This window comes from Lithobates pipiens, unplaced genomic scaffold, assembly GCF_037356315.1.
Source record: "Lithobates pipiens isolate NorthernLeopardFrog02 unplaced genomic scaffold, aLitPip1_a1.2 Scaffold_1, whole genome shotgun sequence".
Lineage (NCBI taxonomy): Eukaryota > Metazoa > Chordata > Amphibia > Anura > Ranidae > Lithobates > Lithobates pipiens.
In genome coordinates, this window is record NW_027507685.1 from 134,577,980 (window position 1) to 134,598,329 (window position 20,350).

At 42.8% G+C, this 20,350-nt stretch overlaps 1 protein-coding gene across 3 annotated transcripts in view; it reads left to right on the top strand.

The window, feature by feature from the left end:
- The window catches only part of UAP1L1 (UDP-N-acetylglucosamine pyrophosphorylase 1 like 1), a 40,620-nt gene that overhangs the window by 12,310 nt on the left and 7,960 nt on the right, over positions 1-20,350 (top strand). For all 3 annotated transcript variants that reach the window (XR_013272334.1, XR_013272336.1, XM_077477242.1), the window contains exons 3-6: positions 7,312-7,487; positions 10,648-10,820; positions 16,816-17,009; positions 17,358-17,498. Coding sequence is in view for 1 of the 3 variants with exons in the window: in XM_077477242.1 (XP_077333368.1) it covers positions 7,312-7,487; positions 10,648-10,820; positions 16,816-17,009; positions 17,358-17,498 (684 nt within the window). In the remaining 2 variants the exon portion in view is untranslated. The remainder of the gene's footprint in view (positions 1-7,311; positions 7,488-10,647; positions 10,821-16,815; positions 17,010-17,357; positions 17,499-20,350) is intronic.

Genomic DNA, 20,350 nt, shown 5'->3' on the forward strand with positions numbered 1-20,350 from the left:
GGTGAAGTAAAATTAGAAAAATATATACATACAACTATTTTTCAGAAATAAAAAAACTGATAATTGGCATGTGTGTATGTATTCACCCCCTGTTATTGGCATGTGCGTATGTATTCACCCCCTGTTATGTAGCCTATAAAAAGCTCCGGTGCAACCAATTACCTTCAGAAGTCACATCATTTTTTTTTTTTTCAAAAAGATTTATTTTGCACACTGAATTTTACATACATTATGACAGACAAGATTACATCAGATTCAACTGAAGATCCAGCATCCCTCATTAACCATATACATTTCACATAGTCATGCGTATTTGGTGAGGTTCGGAGGTAAGACAACTCCTCCCCCATCATATGTCAACAAACAAGTGTTTTTTTTTATTTTTCTCAAACCCTTAACCACCCACAACCATATAACCATAAAAAAAGAACTCGCTCTCCCCTCCACCCCCCCCCAGGGGTATCTGCTTAACATGTTATGCGTGGTACTATGCAGGGAAACACCGTCCCGATGAAGAACTTGTAGTCATTACCCCCCCTTATCACTGAAGCAAAAGTGGATTTGACACAAGCGTGTTATTAACCTATTTATCTGTGTCTGCCTCCTCCTCCAGTGTATCCTCTGAGTCTAGCCATCGAAACTAGGGCTGAAACAACTAATCGATTATGAAATTAATCGATTACTATTTTCATAATCAATTAATCGGCCAGTAACATAATGGGGTTAAAAAAAAACTAAAATGAGCCCTTTATAGTACAAAAAGAGAAAATAATCGCTACTGTAAATATTACTTTCACTGTTCTACAGTAAAAAATGAACCCCTACAGCAGTGATTATCTGCTTTTTTCTACTATAAAGGGCTAATTTTCGTTTTTTTAACCCCATTATGTTACTAAACGTCTTTAGACCTGGTTCACATCTATGTGTTTATTGGTGCTTTTTGCAGAAACGCACTACAGTTCATTTACATGGTTTCCTATGGGACATGTTCACATCTGAAAGGGTCAGGGACTTTTAACGCAAAATGGTGCTTTATTGGTTAAATATACTTCAATGGAGAAGCTGCAGAAAAGCATGTAATGCGTTTTTGCAGCAATTTGTGTTTTTTAATCTGCCCAAAGAAAAAGGCAAAAATGCCATTTGCAGTAAAATCACGTGCGCAAAAATCAAAACGCACAGCAAAAAGCACTGCAGAAACAGATCAAAAGCAAACTGCATAGGTGCCTTATGCTGGCCACACCGATCAATTTTCAGATGAGAATATTCAGACCAACAATCTTTGTACATTCGCTGAATGAAAGAATGTTGTTTGAAATTTTCACTTGTTTTTAACATTCTGTTTTTAAAATGAATGTAATTTCTGAACAAAAACCACCAACACTGCCTGAAAATTACTTTGACTAAGAAGTTTTCCATTATTTCTAAATTTTCCTGTCACTGTGGGTGAAAATGAATGTCAATGTGACCCATTTTTTTTTTTAAGGTTATTAACCGATTAATCGAAACAATAATCGGCCAACTAATCAATTAGGAAAATAATCGTTAGTTGCAGCCCTAATCGAAACCATACCCTTTTAAACTTCTTGGGAGCCCCTCTAGCTTTGTATGCCATTTTATACATCAGCATGTCAGTATTTATTATTTTTATCCACATTCCCTGCGTCAGCAGTTCGTCATGAATCCAGCCTCTGGCAATGAGTTTCCTCACACCGAAAAACAGAATCCTAAGGAACAGTTTTTTGTATGTGTTTATCTCCTGTTGATCAAAGACACCAAGAAGGCATCGTTGGGGGGAACAAATGTTAGGTAGATCAAACTGGTCTGAAATAAAAGCGGTTACCTGCAACCATATTGGTCTTACTTTTTCACATTCCTAAACCATATGAAGAAAAGTGCCCTCTGCCCCCTCACATTTGTGACAGATTGCCGTCTACCTCCTCTGCATACGATAGTCTAGCTGGCGTATAATACTGTTGATGTAAATAGCGTAACTGAATCATTTTGTCCATAGAGGAGATAACAGACACCAAATACGTGTCCAATACCTCCTGCCACAGGTCTTCCGACAGCTCCGGGACTATCGCCACCCATTGAGCCATGGGCTTAGAGTTTGTGTTCACTATTCCCGGGCCTACTGCCCCATAGTACCTAGAGATTCGCTTAGCTGGCTCCGGGATAATCAGCACCCTCTCCAAGTCCGTATTCTGCACCTTAAAGCGGGATTCCACCCTAAAGTGGAACCTCCGCTGATCGGATCCATCCCCCCCCCTCCGGTGTCACAATTGACACCTTTCAGGGGGGAGGGGGGTGGAGATACCTGTCAAAGACAGGTATTTACACCCACTTCCGGGCATAGACTCCCGTGGGAGTCTACACGATTTCCTGCCCTGCCGCGCTGTCTGCTGGGACACACACGGGTCCCAGTGACAGCGCGGAGATTTCCTATTGCGCGGCACGACTCGCGCATGCTCAGAAGGGAACCGGGAAGTGAAGCCGATTCGCTTCACTTCCCGATTCCCTCACCTAGAATGGTGGCGGCAGCAGCCGGCATCGCTGGAACCCGGGACAGGTGAGTGCCCATTTATTAAAAGTCAGCAGCTGTAGTATTTATAGCTGCTGGCTTTTAATATTTTTTTTTTTTGGTGGAATCCCTCTTTAATCACACCTCCCCCAAACTGCGTGCTGCTTCATAGCAGAGCTGTGCATAGCGAAAACCCCAGGTCCTAGGTATTCCAAATTGTTCCTTTAGTTGTGCAAAAGTACAGAGATGGTCATCCTGACAAATTTGATGTAAATACTTTATACCATATGTAGCCCAGGTTTTATGCCCATCCGGTATTTTTTTGAAACTCCCCAAGGGTCTTGTTATACCATAGGGGGCTATTTGGAGACAACCACAGGGGATCGTCCATCCTCCATTGTGAGCATAGATGAAAGACTTTCCCTGGGAGTGTCATTACCGATCCCCCTTCCTCCCTGGGATCCCTCTTCTGTACAGCAGGTTTTAGAGAGTTTCCTGTGAGGTGGCAACCGCCACCTCTAGCAGGGTAGTGGCATTGGGCGTTTGTGGAAAAAGTCATAAAGCCATAAAGTAGGATCGCAGGTCAGGAAGGGCCATCCCCCATTGTAGTCTGCAGCTTTAAAACTGTCAAAGATAACCTGGGTGCCTTGGATCCCCACAAGAAGCCCACAATAATGGAGTCAATGTGTCCAAAGCGCCACAAAAACCGGGGAATTCGAGAGAATATAAAGAAACTTAGGCAGAAAAAACATTTTAAAATAGATTAATTCACCCAAGCAGAGTGATTGGTAAGTTTCGCCATTTCTGTACCTTCTCCCGAAAATTTACCACCACTGGCGTAAAATTTGTCTCCAGAAACCTTGAGATGGGAAGCTGAATTTCAATCCCCAAATATCTAAAAGAGGTAGACAATGGGATGGGGCAGTCTAAGGGGACTGCCACATCCTCATCAATAGGAAAGAGAGAGGATTTTTTCCAATTGATCCGAAACCCGGAATAATCACCGAACTCCTGGATCAATCTGAAGGCTTCTGAGAGCGAAGGCCCCGGGTCTTGCAGCTATAGCAGCATATCATCTGCGTAGAGTGAGACACGTTCTTCAAACTCCCCCAATCCGAGTCCTATCCGATTTGGAGAAGTTCGGAGCTTGACCGCTAAGGGCTCTATGGCCAGGGCAAACAGGGGGGGTGAGAGTGGGCACCCCTGCCTGGTGCCCCTAAAAATAGGAAAGGGGTCAGAAATAATGCCATTTATCCTCAACCTCACCAATGGGTCTGTATATAAGAGCTGTACCCAGGAAATGAAGGTAGGGCCAAAACCATAAAATTCCAGGAGGAGGAACAAATATGCACACTCCCATGGAATCAAAAGCTTTCTTTTTATCTAGAGAGGCCACTATTCTAGTCCCGGGGTTGTCGTGAGCCATCTGGAGGTTCATAAACAGTCTTCTGATATTCATATGTGCGAACCTTCCCTGAATAAAGCCCGTTTGGTCCGCATCCACCAGCTTTTGGATTACTGATTGTAGCCTACCCGGCAGTATTTTGTCTAGAATTTTTGTGTCAACATTCATCAGTGAGATCGGATGGTAGGAGTCACACTCTTGGGGGTCCTTCTCCCCTTTTGGGATCAGGACAACCAAGGCTTCCCTCATAGAAGGAGGTAATCTACCGTCCGACCTAGCCGCATTAAATACTTTAAGCGTGGAGCCATACCAAACCGAAACGTATTCGGAAGGGAAGCCGTCTAGTCCAGAAGACTTCCTAGGAGGAAGGGATGCAATCGCCTCCTCGACCATAATACCCGCTTCCAAAATTTAACTGTCCTCCTCCGATAGTCTAGGTAAGTCAATGTCCTTCATGTAAGCTACCAATCTATCCATTCCCAGTGGGGTACAAGACCTGTATAGTTCTTCACAGAATCGAGCAAACGTTTTCAGAATGTCAGTCAAGTCACAGACTTCAATTTTGCAGTTATCATATACTGATTTGATGTACACCGGGACGCGCCAAGTATGCCAGTAGCCTGCCATTCTTTTCGCCAAATTCAAAGATTCGTCTACGTTGTGCAAGGTTAAGTTTGGTGGTACGATCTGTCAGAACTGTCTTATACTCCCTGGTTCTGGCCCATAAAGTTATCAGTTTCTTTCTAGTGGGGTCTCTGACATATTTCGCTAACGTCACCTCAGTCTCCTTTACTTGGACCATGGAGGCCAACTGTTTCTTAAACCCCTGTACTTCCGCTATGAACACTCCCCTCAGTGTGGCCTTAAAGGCCTCCCATTGGAGAAGAGAGGATCCTGAAGTACCATTTGCAGCCCAAAAATGCTTAATGGCCTCTGTACATTTAATCTTTATATATTCCTCTTGGAGCCAGCTGGCCTCCATCCTCCATATCCGTAAGCCTGGCTTTGGCCCCAAATTAAGTTCTAGTATCATGGGAGAGTGATCAGACAGGTTCTCAGTAGGTATGAGACCCCCTTGACCAATTCCATACCGTCCCCCTCAGGATAGTGTCTATCCTGCAGAGCGACTTATGAGTTTCCGAATAGCAGGAGTATTCCCTGATATCAGGATGATGGAAACGCCAGACGTCTCTGAAGCCATGAGTAGACAGCCATCCCGCAAGGGGGGTCAGAAGTCACATAATTCGTGAAATGATGTTCACCTGTGTGCAATCTAAATGTCACATGATCTGTCGTTACATATACACACATTTTCAAAAGGCCCCAGAGGCTGCAACACCTAAGCAAGAGGCACCACTAACCAAACACTGCCATGGAGAGCAAGGAAGTCTCCAAACAAGTAAGGGACAATGTTGTTGGAAGTACAAGTCAGGATTAGGTTATAAAAAAAAATCAAAATTTTTGATGATCCCTGGGAGCACCATCAAATCTATCATGACCAAATGGAAAGAACATGCCACAACTTGCCAAGAGATGGCTGCACACCAAAACCCACAGACCGGGCAAGGAGGGCATTAATCAGAGAGGCAGCACAGAGACCTAAGGTAACCCTGGAGGAGCTGCAGAGTTCCACAGCAGAGACTGGAGTATCTGTACATAGGATGACAATAAGCCGTATGCTCCATAGAGTTGGGCTTTATGACAAAGTGGCCAGAAGAAAGCCATTACTGTCAACAAAAAACAAAATGGTTTTGAGTTTGCGAAAAGGCATGTGGGACACTCCCAAAATGTATGGAGGAGGGTGCTCTGGTCTGAGACTAAAATTAAACTTTTTGGCCATCAAAGAAAACACTGTCTGGCGCAAACCCAACACATCACATCACCCAAAGAACACCATCCCCACAGTGAAACATGGTGGTGGCAGCATCATGCTGTGGGGATGTTTTTCAGCAGTCGGACTGGGAAACTGGTCAGAGTTGAGGGAAAGATGGATGGTGCTAAATACAGGGATATTCCTGAGCAAAACCTGTACCTGTGTATGATTTGAGGCTAGGGCAGAGGTTCACCTTCCAGCAGGACAATGACCCCAAACACACTGCTAAAGCAACACTTGAGTGGTTTAAGGGGAAACCATATAAATGTGTTGGAATAGCCTAGTCAAAGCCCAGACCTCAATCCAATAGAAAATCTGTGGTCAGACTTAAAGATTACTGTTCACAAAAGCAAACCATCCAACTTGAAGGAGCTGGAGCAGTTTTGCAAGGAGGAATGGGCAAAAATCCCTGTGGTAAGATGTGGCAAGCTCATAGAAACTTGGAGCTGTGATAGCCGTAAAAGGTGTCTCTACAAAGTATTGACTTTAGGGGGTGAATAGTTATGCACATTGACTTTTTCTGTTATTTTATCCTATTTGTTGTTTGCTTCACAATAAAAAATAAAAAAACATCTTCAAAGTTGTGAGCATGTTCTGTAAATTAAATGGTGCAAATCCTCAAACAATCCATGTTAATTCCTGGTTGTGGGGCAACAAAACATGAAAAATGCCAAGAGGGGTGAATACTTTTGCAAGGTACTGTACATGTCTTCAGATTGTTATCCTGCGTTTAGCCTAATATAAAATGATCAGTCGGCTTATAGTGTAACCTTATGGGGAAGGGGCAAGGTGGAATCACCGGGCAGAGCAGGCCAGACCAATACACCTCTAGCAGGTTATAGCCTCCGGCACCTTCCAGATATACCAAAGCCTTTTCTGATGAGGACAGAGGTTCTTCTAGTCTCTCTAGTGTGTGGTGTGGTCTACTAAATGGTTTAAATTTGAAATCCAAACATACCGTAACATCCATGAATAAAATACATACAGTACATATAAATGCAAAAAATAAACATCTGCTTCTTGAAAATCTATCTAACACCCATCTCTCAGTGTGTATGACCACAGCTTTGCCCAGCTGTAATAGTACCATTCAATAAGGTCTGCATGCTCACATCCAAGCATAGGAATGTATTCTGTAGAAGACAGCTGATATGTGTCTGTTGATTTGAATAAACTTTCTCAAGGTTGGATGTGTTCATACACATGACTTTCTTGAATAGAACTAGATTTGGAATCTGCTAGCCATTCCTGTAATGCTCACACCCTTCACCGCTTTCTGGTGTAGAAGGGCCTCTTCTGGATCAGCTCACCTCTTCAGCTGGTGCAGAATTGGTGAACCAGGAAGATGAATTCCTTAAACCCGGACTGTGTGTGTCATATATCTGGCTCTACAGTGTGGAAATTCAGTTATGTATTTAGCTGTTCACCTGGAGTCTCCATGTAATTTGTGTAACCCAGGTGACTGATAAAAGCTGGTAACTGTGATCGTATAGCCTGTATTCTTCTTCTTAGGTACATCATGACAAGTGAGTTCACCTTGAACCCCACACAGACCTTTTTCGAGGAAAACAACTACTTTGGCGTGGAACAGACAAATGTGGTCATGTTTGAGCAGAGGATGTTGCCTGCTGTTGACTTTGATGGAAAAGCTATTTTAGAACGCAAGGATAAGATCGCAATGGCTCCAGGTACATGCTGGTTAAAGTCTGCTTTTTATCTCTTTACTTTCATGTAATTAAAGAGAGATTGTTGCCAGACCATTAATTTTAAAAACCACGTTCCCATAAGGTTATATGTGCATTTATTCACCTGTAAAAGCCTCACTTGTGCAAACATTTAAAAACCCTAAAGCCCCATACACACTATCAGGTTTTCTGCTTAGTTTTTCCTTCAGATTACCAAAACCATATAATGAGGTCAAACCTTTCAAGTTTAGATTTTTATGGCCCTTGCTACATGGTTTTGGTAAACCTGAAAGAAAAAAATCCAGCAGAAAATCTGATAGTGTGTATGGGGCATAAGACTTCTGGTTACATTGGATCAATGTAACTATGCATATATCATAACATCGGGATCCCCGTAGAAGCAGGAAATCGCTATACTATATTACACCACTTCTTCAAAGATCTCCATTAGCTTGTGTCCCATCCTGTGTTCACTGGCCTAATGCCCTGTGAACACAGGAGGTTGGCCGCTCTGCAGGATCACCATTCAGAGAACGCAAAGCATTCTCTAAATGGTGCCCATACTGATCTGATGACTTCCTGTGTTCAAAATGCAGCATGGCAGCTGCTCAGAATGGACCTTGAAGCAATTTGAGTAGCAGTGTTTACTATAGTGATTTTCCAGCTTCCAGGAGATATAATATGGTATATATCTGTGTTTTTCAACCTTTTTTTTTTTTTTTCCAGTCAAGGTACCCTTTAGCACACAATCTGGGGCATACCAATCTGAGGGCTCGTGCATACCAGAAGGTGTATGTGTGCGTGTTGGCCTTTTTTTTTATTAAAGCGGAGTTCCACCCATTTAAAAGTCAGTGGCTACAATCAGACACTCACCTACCCCATGGTCCAGAGATGCGGGCATACGAAGCCCCGCTCCTCTCTGAGGCGCCGGCATTCTAACTGTGGGTGCCCGGCTGTGGCTAAAGAGCTGGGTGCGTACTGCGCATGCATGAGCCACCCTGTGAATGGCCAGGCAATCTTCTGGGATCTGTGACGTGTCCCAGCAGATTGCAAGGAGGGAGGGGTGAGAAGTGAACTTCCTTCTGGCGCCGGGTGCCTGTAAAAACGGGGTACCCGCTCCTCCCCCCAAAAAATTACATACCAAATGTGGCATTTTAGGGGGTCACCAGTACATTTTTGGGTGGAACTCCACTTTAAAGTATATCAACCTATACAAGAAAGAGGACAGAGAAATCTTAGATTAAATCTGAATAGTCAAAATACATTTCTGTTGGGCAAAAACATAGAAATAATAAAAAAGAAACAAACGTATGGCTAGCAAATATTAGAATCATAACTACAAAAAAGATTGCAGCTTGCATATAATTTCCTAGCTCAATAAGGCAGCATAAATAGATTACTGGAACCCAATATATCTTGATAGAACTTTATCGTTATAACAACCCATATAAAACAGAACTCCTTAGGAAACAGATGGTGATTAATAGGCAGACCAATATTCCCATTTATGGTTGAAAATATGCATGGTATTCATGATGGTATGGTGTATCCTCCATCAGTTTTATAGCTTGCATACAGTGGAGCACAGTTGCTTTTTTGCACGTTTTTTTAACGGGCTGCTCTATGATTGTGAAACGCACACAAAAAGGTGCTGCCATGATTTTTTAAATTGCACCACACCAAAACACATGGTACTGCTGTACCATGCATTTTAGTGGGTGCCAACATATGCATATTTGCTAGATGGATAGGGGGGCCATTAAGAATTAATGACATCCGCCCTCATCTGCAAAACGCAGCACAGTTTTGTGCAGTGCAGGAAAACTCAAATTTTCATGTGTTCCTGAATTACACACCATAAAATGTAGCTTGTAAGGCAGCTTTAAGTGATCTGTGGATTGTAAATAGCAGCAAGGAGGAGAAGAGAGCCGGGAGGAGGTGCGGGCTTTGCTCTCTCCCTCCTGTCAGTGCACAGGAGTTAACACAGAAGGGCAATTAAAGCTGGCCATACATGGATCGAATTTTGATCCATGTATAGCCTGTTCCCATCCTTCGCTCGATCCGTGAATGCAGCCAATCAGCTGCAGCGCTGATCAGTGTATTCTGTTAGTGGGAGAGTCCTGCTGTTAAAATGCAATTACACAGAGGGGAGGATTCCTGCATTCAAATTGAATATGTGGATTGGGGAATCAGTTCAGTTTTTTTATTTTTTATTCGGCTGGCAGAAAGCAAAAACTGATCCATGTATGGCCATAGCCCTTTTTGCCCTACTTCTATGGATCACTGCATTCTGCACTCCCATGACCTGTTTCAGCTGACAGCGAGCTGAAGTTTGCTGTCGGCTGACGTCACTGAGCCTTAAAGTTGGGATCCACCCAGATGCCTGGACCGGCAGCTGGCTCTGCCTCTCAGTGGGCCGCTGGGAGCCTGAGCCTGCCATGCCCAGCACCTCCACAGTCTGGCTCTCCAGTAACAGCTGGGGGCACAGAGCATACAGTAGAGTCGGTGACTGACAGTCACTGGCTCTCTGCAGGCTGAAGACCGAGAGCTGAGTGATCAGTGATGTTTGATTGCTCAGTTCTCGGTCTTGGAAGCGGCACGGGACAGCTGCAGCATCGGACTGATATTGCATCCACCTAGGTGAGTAATTGATTGTGTTTTTATATTCTGGAACTTCTCCTTTAAACTAATAAGAGGTATGGAGCTCAGTTTTGAGGAAAAATTCACTTCACTTAATGTATCCCTTGAAAAGAGGTGTTTTATGCAACAGTTTTTTGTTTTTCAGTTGGTTGAACTTGATGTGTTTATTTATTTTTAAACCCAACTATGTTATATTTTGAAATCTTATGTTTATTATGTTATAAAGACTTATGGCTGAAAGTATCAGAAAAGGGACTTATTCTTGTTGCCAGCCAACCATCCATCTTCCTTGTACTCATATCTGCTGCCCTAGAATTGTGAAAAGGTGAATGTGTCTGGTTCCTGTAAGCAGTAGTTGTGTAGTTGTTGATCATATTATACTAGACATTTCACTGATTATCCAAGCAGCTATTTACTGTAACCACCAAGTCTAGTTATTTTGTTTTGGCACTGATGGTGGTCTGCATGCCCAAAGCTTTCAAAGACACAGGCAGTTTGGCATTGAAGGTTTGCATTATTTTAGATGGCAATGGAGGACTGTACAAAGCGCTAGCCGACAACCACATTCTGGAGGACATGGAGGCACGAGGCATTTTGTACATTCATGTATACTGTGTGGACAACATTCTGGTGAAGATGGCCGATCCTGTCTTTGTGGGCTTCTGCGTGTTCAAAGGTGCTGATTGCGGGGCTAAGGTGAGACAAGACATCTAGTAAATAGAAACCTATTCCAAGTTTAGGTTATGGAATAAGAAACCTCTGCTGGCAGGGTATGAGGGAGCCCCACAGCAGCTGGAGGTTTAGTTTGATACCATTTTATTGGGGATTTAGCCCCCATTCACACCAGTGTGATTTGACAGGTCCAAATTCCATGACAAGTTGCACCCTATTGTCAGCAATGGAACTGTTCAAATCAGTGCGACGCCGACTTTGTGGTGCACTGAGTTTTGAAAAAGAAGTTCCTGCACTATTTTTGGGGAATTGTAGAGACATCCATGCATGCAGTTGCTCAGATGTCAGCCAAGTTGCACTGACATGCGGCTTTGAAATCGTGCGATTTCAATTGAAGTTGCACAATTTCAAAGCCTCATTCAATGTGAACGGGGGCTTACTCTGCCTGTAATTTTATCTTGAATTCGTTAATAAATATAGAACTGTGCAGGATACAGCTTGTCATACAAATGACAATTTTGCTTTATTTTTACCTGGTAATCCTGTGAATAGCACACTTCCTGCTCCCTGGGCGGCTACATTTAATTCCTCCTGTGTATCTATGAAGGAAGCCACCCAGGCTGCACTACAAATTTGTCTGCCTTTGTTCATTGCCTTTTATAAGGTAGCTGATGGGATTGGTAGTTTACATAAACTATCACACTTTTGTCTTCAGTTCAGCTTACAGGAAGTGACAAGGACACAAGTGGCGTCACTAGGGTTGGTGTCACCTGGTGCGGAAAACATTGGTGTCACCCCCCCCTCCACCAACTATTGTCCCCCCTCAGTACAGACACCCCCATCAGTGTAGAATCCTCCCTCTTAGTGCAGACCCCCCATCAGTGCAGAATCCCCCCTTAGTGCAGACTCCCATCAGTATAGAATCCCCCTTAGTGCAGACCCCCCATCAGTATAGAATCCCCCTTAGTGCAGACCCCCCATCAGTATAGAATCCCCCTTTAGTGCAGACCCCCCCATCAGTATAGAATCCTACCTTAGTGCAGACCACCCATCAATATAGAAACCCCCTTAGTGCAGACCCCCGCAGTATAGACATCTACTTATAAGTAGACATATAAGTGTACAGTACAGACCTCAGAACAACGCGGCCACGGACATACACACACAGCGGTGTGTCCCTCAGGCTCCTCCTCCTCCTTGGATGTAAACAGAGAGGAGGAGGAGGCGGCTTCAGTCTGCTCCACTGGGGACACAGAGACAGAGAGGCGCAGATCATCAGGGCAGTGGCGGTGTTAGCGGTCCCGCAATCCACAGGTGTCACCCCTCTGGTGGGTGTCACCCGGGTGCGGCCCGCACCCCCCGCCCCCACCTAGCAACGCTACTGAAAGACACTAAATTTTCGGACTGGATCAACAGACATTTCCTGTACTTGCTGAAAATGTAGCCGCCACATCTAAATACTGTAAAACTGCAATATATTACTTTTAATTTTATTGCATTTTATTATACTTTAAGCAGAGTTCAGTCTCCTCTCCCTTCATCCTCTGTAGTCTAGCAACATAAACACATGATATTCGTTTTCATATACCACAACTAAATTAGTGTTGCAGCTTCATGAATTCCTCCTAGTTTTAGCTTCCAACTCTGTTCAAAACCTTCTATCATTTGTCTAGAGCAGGAAAAGTTTAAAGCATCTGCAAGGTTTTTATTGCTGTCTTTGTCCCCTGCATTTTTGGCAGGGCAAAAAGTGTTGGGAAATCTTTCCTACTGCTCACAGTATACAGAAAAACTTCTTTTTTTTTTTTTAAGCAGAGCAGAGTCCGAGCTTTTAACACATTTTATTTTTTGCTGAGTGTGCCTTTCTGTCCCGGTGACAACCTTTCCCCTCATTTCTCAAAGATACAGGAGGTGAGGAAAAAGGTCACAGAAAAATATGACATAAAATATAACTCTCCCCACTCTTATACAAAATGTAAAAAATGGAGGGGGTTATGCTGTAACCACGTCAGTAATGCCATATGTATATATACGGCCTCATATTGAGGTAGTTATACCAGGATCATGGTTACAGCTACAACCATGATCCGGGTATCAATTTCTTTTAGCTGCTTATTCTTTCTTTGTAAAACACGGGTTTGTGAGCAATAATCCTAGCACCAGACTTGTGTCACTCTAAAGTAGTAACCTGTAAAGGCTTTTAAAGTGTCACCTATGGATATTTTAATGTACGGTAGTCTGTTGCCATTTAATGGGCGTGTGCAATTTACTTGGTGTAACATCTTTTATATTCTACCAAAAAATTGGTTCTTATTATGTTATGAAAAAGTTCACTCAAATTCCTAAAAAAATAAATATTTTTTTTTACTAAAAATGTGCGTTTAAAAGAACAGTTGCACAAATATCATGTGACAAAAAATTGCAAAAACAGTCATATTCTTCTCTAGGGCCTCTAAAAATATAAGGTTTTGGGATCATAAGTAATTTTTCAGCAAAAAAAAATAAATAGATTTTTACAAATGTGTGAGAAATCAGAATTGGCCTGAGCGGTCAAAAAGCGGAGTTCCAACATCAAATCAATTTTTTTTTTTTATCAATTCTGAAGTTTCCACTCACTTGTTTTTTTCCAATATATCACCCAATGTCCGGTTTCTTCTAAAAAACAAATTCATATAATATGTTCTTGGCAGTTGTCATCTTGCCTGTGGGCATATGAAGCCCACAAGCAGACCGTTCCGGATATGGTGCATGCTGAGCTACCAGCATGCACCGCCCGTTCCCACGCATACGCATTATGTACTGTGCGCAGTGCCGTAAGCTTTGCGTCGTTGTCTGAAGTGCCCGTCCCATCGTGATGGCAACGAATATAAACAAAAGCACACAAAGCATATGTCATCGTGTCACTTCTGGCTTCGGAAGATCGCAATAATTAGCGGAGGCTAGTCACACTGACTCCTGGGAATATTGATTCCTAGCTCCCAGGAAACAATGCGCCGCTTGATATGACGGCGATACCCACAGGTGCTAGGACAGGAAACACAACATAAAGGCTAAAAAAGGTAACCCTTTGTACAAAAAAAAGGAAAACAAATATTTCCATTTGGTAATGTATATAATGCCAGCATGTTAATAAGATGAACTTTGGAAATTGTGTGGAACGCCGCTTTGAAGTGGTTGTCAGAAATTTTTGTCTGCTGTGATTTCCATCTTTGATTTTTTGATGTGAATTTTTCTCAATAAAAGAAGGCTACTTTTTAAGAGTGTGGCTGTCCAGAATCCTGTTCCTGTTTATTGCTAGTAGCAATTGCCAGCACCTATGACTTCCGAACCGAGAGAAAGGTTCTTTATATGTTTGTTTTTCCTGGAGCGGTGATATCCCCTTTTTCCTATGCCTATAATAAGGCTTACAGTGCCTTGCGAATGTATTCGGCCCCCTTGAACTTTTCAACCTTTTGCCACATTTCAGGCTTCAAACATAAAGATATAAAATTTTAATTTTTTGTGAAGAATCACCAACAAGTGGGACACAATTGTGAAGTGGAACGAAATCTATTGGATATTTTAAACTTTTTTAGCAAATAAAAAACTGAAAAGTGATGTGTGCAAAATTATTCGGCCCCTTTACTTTCAGTGCAGCAAACTCACTCCAGAAGTTCAGCGAGGATCTCTGAATGATCCAATGTTGTCCTAAATGACTGATGGTGATAAATAGAATCCACCTGTGTGTAATCAAGTCTCTGTATAAATGCACCTGCTCTGTGATAGTCTTAGGGTTCTGTTGAAAGTGTAGAGAGCATCATGAAGACCAAGGAACACACCAGGCAGGTCCGTAATACTGTTGTGGAGAAGTTTAAAGCCGGATTTGTATACAAAAAGATTTCCCAAGCTTTAAACATCCCAAGGAGCACTGTGCAAGTGATCATTTTGAAATGGAAGGAGTATCAGACCACTGCAAATCTACCAAGACCTGGCCGTCCCTCAAAACTTTCAGCTCAGACAAGGAGAAGACTGATCAGAGATGCAGCCAAGAGGCCCATGATGACTCTGGATGAACTGCAGAGAACTACAGCTGAGGTGGAAGAGTCTGTCCATAGGACAACAATCAGTCGTACACTGCACAATTCTGGCCTTTATGGAAGAGTGGCAAGAAGAAAGCCATTTCTCAAAGATATCCATAAAAAGTCTCGTCTAAAGTTTGCCACAAGCCACCTGGGAGACACACCAAACATGTGGAAGAAGGTGCTCTGGTCAGATGAAACCAAAATCAAACTTTTTGGCCACAATGCAAAACAATATGTTTGGCGTAAAAGCAACACAGCTCATCACCCTCAACACACCATCCCCACTGTCAAACATGGTGGTGGCAGCATCATGGTTTGGGCCTGCTTTTCTTCAGCAGGGACAGGGAAGATGGTTAAAATTGAGGGGAAGATGGATGCAGCCAAATACAGGACCGTTCTGGATGAAAACCTGTTGGAGTCTGCAAAAGACCTGAAACTGAGACAGAGATGTTTCTTCCAACAAGACAATGATCCCAAACATACAGCAAAATCTACAAAGGAATGGTTCACAAATAAACGTATCCAGGTGTTAGAATGGCCAAGTCAAAGTCCAGACCTGAATCCAATTGAGAATCTGTGGAAAGAGCTGAAAACTGCTGTTCACAAACGTTCTCCATCCAACCTCGCTGAGCTTGAGCTGTTTTGCAAGGAAGAATGGGTAAGCATTTCAGTCTCTCGAAGTGCAAAACTGATAGAGACATGACATACCCCAAGCGACTTGCAGCTGTAATCACAGCAAAAGGTGACTCTACAAAGTATTAACGCAAGGGGGCCGAATAATTTTGCACACCCCACTTTTCATTTTTTTATTAGTTAAAAAAGTTTCAAAAATCCAATAGATTTCGTTCCACTTCACAATTGTGTCCCACTTGTTGGTGATTCTTCACAAAAAATAAAAATGTTATATCTTTATGTTTGAAGCCTGAAATGTGGCAAAAGGTTGAAAAGTTCAAGGGGGCCGAATACTTTCGCAAGGCACTGTACCTATAGTTACTGTAAATATATCCTAAATGTGCGCCGTTTAGGATATATTCACCTTGTAGTGTGCTGATGATGTCATCAGCACATGTGCTGTCAAGAATCTACCCTCTGTGCCGTTTCTTCACTAGCAAGTGCCGTGACTGAGGGCTCCCACATGCAGATGCGGGAGTGACCTCACGTGATTCCAGCCAGTCACAGAGCCAGAGTCCTTGGCCCCTGAAGGAAGAGGGGCAAAGATGGATGCGGCCACAGCAGGGACAATGCGTGCTTTGGTTTCAGGTAAGTGGCACATAATGGGCTAGTATGCAATGCAATGCATACTAACCCATTATGCTTTTACTTTGCATGGGAACAAAGAGGAAGTAAAACCCATCAGGGTTTACTTCCTCTTTAAGTTTGCTCTTGTTGAGGGACAGCAATGGCTGCTGATTCATTTAATGCAGGTCTGTATGTTTCCCATCTAATTTAATGTGTATTAGCTGTACTGATGTGCAAATCTGGCTGCCTCCGTGTTTTGCACACATGAGAACAAACTGTAATGAAAACAAAAGCATTTTCTTTTCTACATCACAAGATTATTTCCATTAAACTTATAAGTTTCACATGAACATAAAAAATGAATTGGGGCCGCAAAATCCAAACGGATGGTGGTCTTATGTTCCATCCATCTGGCAGATCAGATCGGATGAAAACGGACAGTTGGTCCATATTCACTTGATCTCTCCATAGTGGAGAATGGGATGGTGTCTGTCATCCGCCTGCTCAGCGGGGATCAGCAGAGCCCATGCTGAGTAAGCGTTCATGCAAAAAACAGAGGCGCCCTCATGAAAGGGGACTAAAGCTACAGGTTCCCTTTACATTAAAACAGCTGGCTAAAGCTGGGGGAACGTTTGAACAATATCATAAAAGAAATGGGAACATGTCAAAGATTCATACTGGTATCCTGCATTATGGAAAGTGTTCCCTTCTTGGTGTTTCAGGTGGTGGAGAAAGCATACCCAGCTGAGCCTGTAGGGGTGGTGTGCCAAGTCGATGGCATCTATCAGGTGGTGGAATATAGTGAGATTAATCCAGACACTGCAGAGAAGAGGAATCCTGATGGCAGCCTAACATACAATGCTGGAAACATCTGCAACCATTTTTTTACCCTAGATTTCCTTAAAAGAGTGGCCAGGTATGTAAAACGTTTCACAGACTGTGTGCCATAGAGTGCCACTAGCAAGTTTAAAAAATGTTGCCCTATGCTTGTTTATATACTACCATGTTAGCTTGCTGTATTTCACTGGGTGCATAGTACCATGCAGCTATCAACCCTGCCTTAAAAAGCTGTCGTTATAATAGTAATAGTACATCAATGACCTTACAGATGAAACGCGTAGTAGACCTAGTCTGTGCCACAGTAGGTGCGCCAATTCTTGTGTGTTTTGTTTGATAGACTTACCGTAGCTCAGCTTTGGTAAAATGTATGAACACACCACTAGTTTATTTCCATTACTAAACACGTGTGCCTTCTCTTTATCAGGACACTGGAGCCTCACCTGAAATATCACGTTGCCATAAAAAAAATACCATATGTGGACAAAGAGGGAAACTTGGTTAAACCAGTACAGCCCAATGGAGTTAAAATGGAGAAGTTTGTGTTTGACGTCTTCCAGTTTGCCAAGTTAGTGCTTATTCCTTACAATCTGCACTTGGGTAGTAAGGTTTTTATATCGTATGAAGAGCTTCATTGGGGGAACGCTTTATTTTTGTGTCCGACCTGGCAACCTTCACGGAGTACCAGGAGTTGTACTGGCAGTTCTTGCAGTGCTTATTAAACACTTGGAATTGGGGGTCTCTGGAGTCATCACATGCATTTGAAGTCAGACTCAAAACAACTTAACCACTTCCCGACTGGTGCACACCAATGTAAGTCGGCAGAATGGCACGGGCAGGCATATTGGCGTACAGGTATGTCCAATTTTAAAAGCCGCCCTGCTATTGCGAGCGCGCTGCCGGTCGGGACCCCGTGAGTCTGGACGCGGGTCCCGCGGACTCGATCGCCGTGGGCATACCCACAATCGTCTCACGGGGCAGCTGAACGAGGAGATGCCGTTGTAAACAGCATCTCCCCGTTCTGCCTAGCAACAAGTGACGCTGATCTCTGCTCCATGTGATTGGAGCAGAGATCAGTGTTCACTAAAACAAAGCCCAGCCCCCCCCCCCACAGTTAGTAACACACCCCTAGGAACACTTAACCCCTACACTGCCACCCCCTGCTTAAACCCTTCACTGCCAGTGTCATTTACACAGTAATCCCTGCATTTGTATAGCAGTGATTGCTGTATAAATGACAATGGTCCCAAAAATGTCCGACGTGTCCGCCCTAATGTCGCAGTCACAATAAAAATCGCTGATTGCTGCCATTACTAGTAAAAAAAAAAAATTATTAATAAAAATGCCATAAAACTATCCCCTATTTTGTAAACGCTATAACTTTTGCGCAAACCAATCAATAATCGCTTTATTGCGTTTTTTTTTTTATTTTACCAAAAATATGTAGAAGAATACGTATCGGCCTAAATTGAGGGAAAAAATTGTTTTTTTTTATATATTTTTGGGGGATATTTATTATAACAAAAAGTAAAAAATAATTTTTATTTTTTTTTTCAAAATTGTTGCTCTATTTTTGTTTATAGCGCAAAAAATATACGCAGGGGTGATCAAATACCACCAGAAGAAAGCTCTATTTGTGGAAAAAAAGGACGTCAATTTTATTTGGGAGCCACGTCGCATGACCGGGCAATTGTCAGTTAAAGCGACGCAGTGCCGAATTGCAAAAAAGTGGTCTGGTTTTAAGCCAGCAAAATGGTCCGGTCTGTAAGTGGTTAAAGAGCACCTATACTGAGATGTTAAAACAATGCTTTAACAGGCTCATTCTGGTGCTGTTAAATAAAAGCTTGACATTTGGTCATGTGGTCTCTGCTGAAGAAATTATCGGAATTCAGACTATAGACTGATCCTCCTGGAGAAGAAATCGCATGTTCAAATATCAAGGCTTCTGGTTACAAGAACTGTAAATTGTTAAAAAAACATTTCTTTGGGAAAAGTAGGTATTTTAGTCCTTTTTATTGCAGTGGTCCTCAACTCTTGTCCTCGGGACCCACTAACAGGCCAGATTTTAAATATTACCTTGGGGGATGCAGACTAGAATACTGCAATCACTGAGCAGCAAATTATATCACCTGTGATGTATTTCAGTTATCTTGCAACCCTGGCCTGTTAGTGGGTCCTGAGGAGAGGAGTTGACAACCACTGTTTTATTGTTATGTATTTGAGCAAGGCTAGTAACTTTAAAGTGAACTGGTACACCACTGAAACCTTTAAAAGTAAATGTCCTCTCTAATGCACTGTACAAACGGTCGGACTTTCTGACGGAAAATGTGCGATCGGATCGTGTTGTCGGAAAATCTGATCTTGTGTGGGCTCCATCTCAGTTTTTCCGTCGGAATTTCCGACACACAAAGTTTGAGAGCTGATTCTAAAATTTCCCGACAACAAAATCCAATCGTTTAAATTCCGATCGTGTGTAGACATTTCCAACGGACAAAGTGCCACGCAAGCTCAGAATAAATTACGAGACTAAAGCTATTGCCTACTGGCCCCGTTTAGAGCCCCGTTGTACGTGTTGTACGTCACCGCGTTTAGAACGATCGGATTTTCCAACAACTTTGTGCGACAAGTTGTGTATGTGTGTATGCTATACAAGTTTGGGCCAAAATCCGGCAGAAAAAATCTGACGGATTTGGTTGTCGGAAAGTCCGACCGTGTGTATGGGACATAAGAGTAGATACAAGATATAAATAAGTGCAGCGCTTAAAGGCACCTATATCTATAAGTGAAAATATGCATTTAAAGAAAACAAACAGATGATATTGGTAAAAAGGTCCACTAAAATCAAAAATAAGTATTAACAGTCCCAAAATTTATCTCTATGGATCTCAAAGAGCTTATGGGGGGGCTCCAGATGGCTGCCCAGACCTCTGGTCAAACTCAGCTATTTTGTGTGCAAGCCTGTGAACAGTCTTCACACCATAGCCTTTCCATTCCAGCCACAGTCCTAGTGGAGTAATCCTGAGTGGCGTGACCTGGTAAGGTTTCCAGGCCATCTCCACCATCATAAGCTCTGGTAAAGACTAGCTGTCACTTAGATGCTGCACATCGGGTCAGCTTGCGGCACCTGCCAGGGGCAACATAACATCAAGCTTCACTAGCTGCAATTTTCATCTATGGCATGCGTTCACACTGCTCCATTGCAAAAAACATGTTTTTGCTGCATTTCCAGTGTGTTTTGCACTTCTCTGGATGTGTTTTTGTTGCATTTTTGCCACATTGTTAATGCGTTTTCCAGCCATATCAATGGGGAAGTGTCTTTTTGGTGTGTGTGTGTGTGTGTGTGTGTGTGTGTGTGTGTGTTTTTTTTACACTCACCAATCTTGCACTAAAAATGCAGCATGCAGGACTTTTAAAAACACG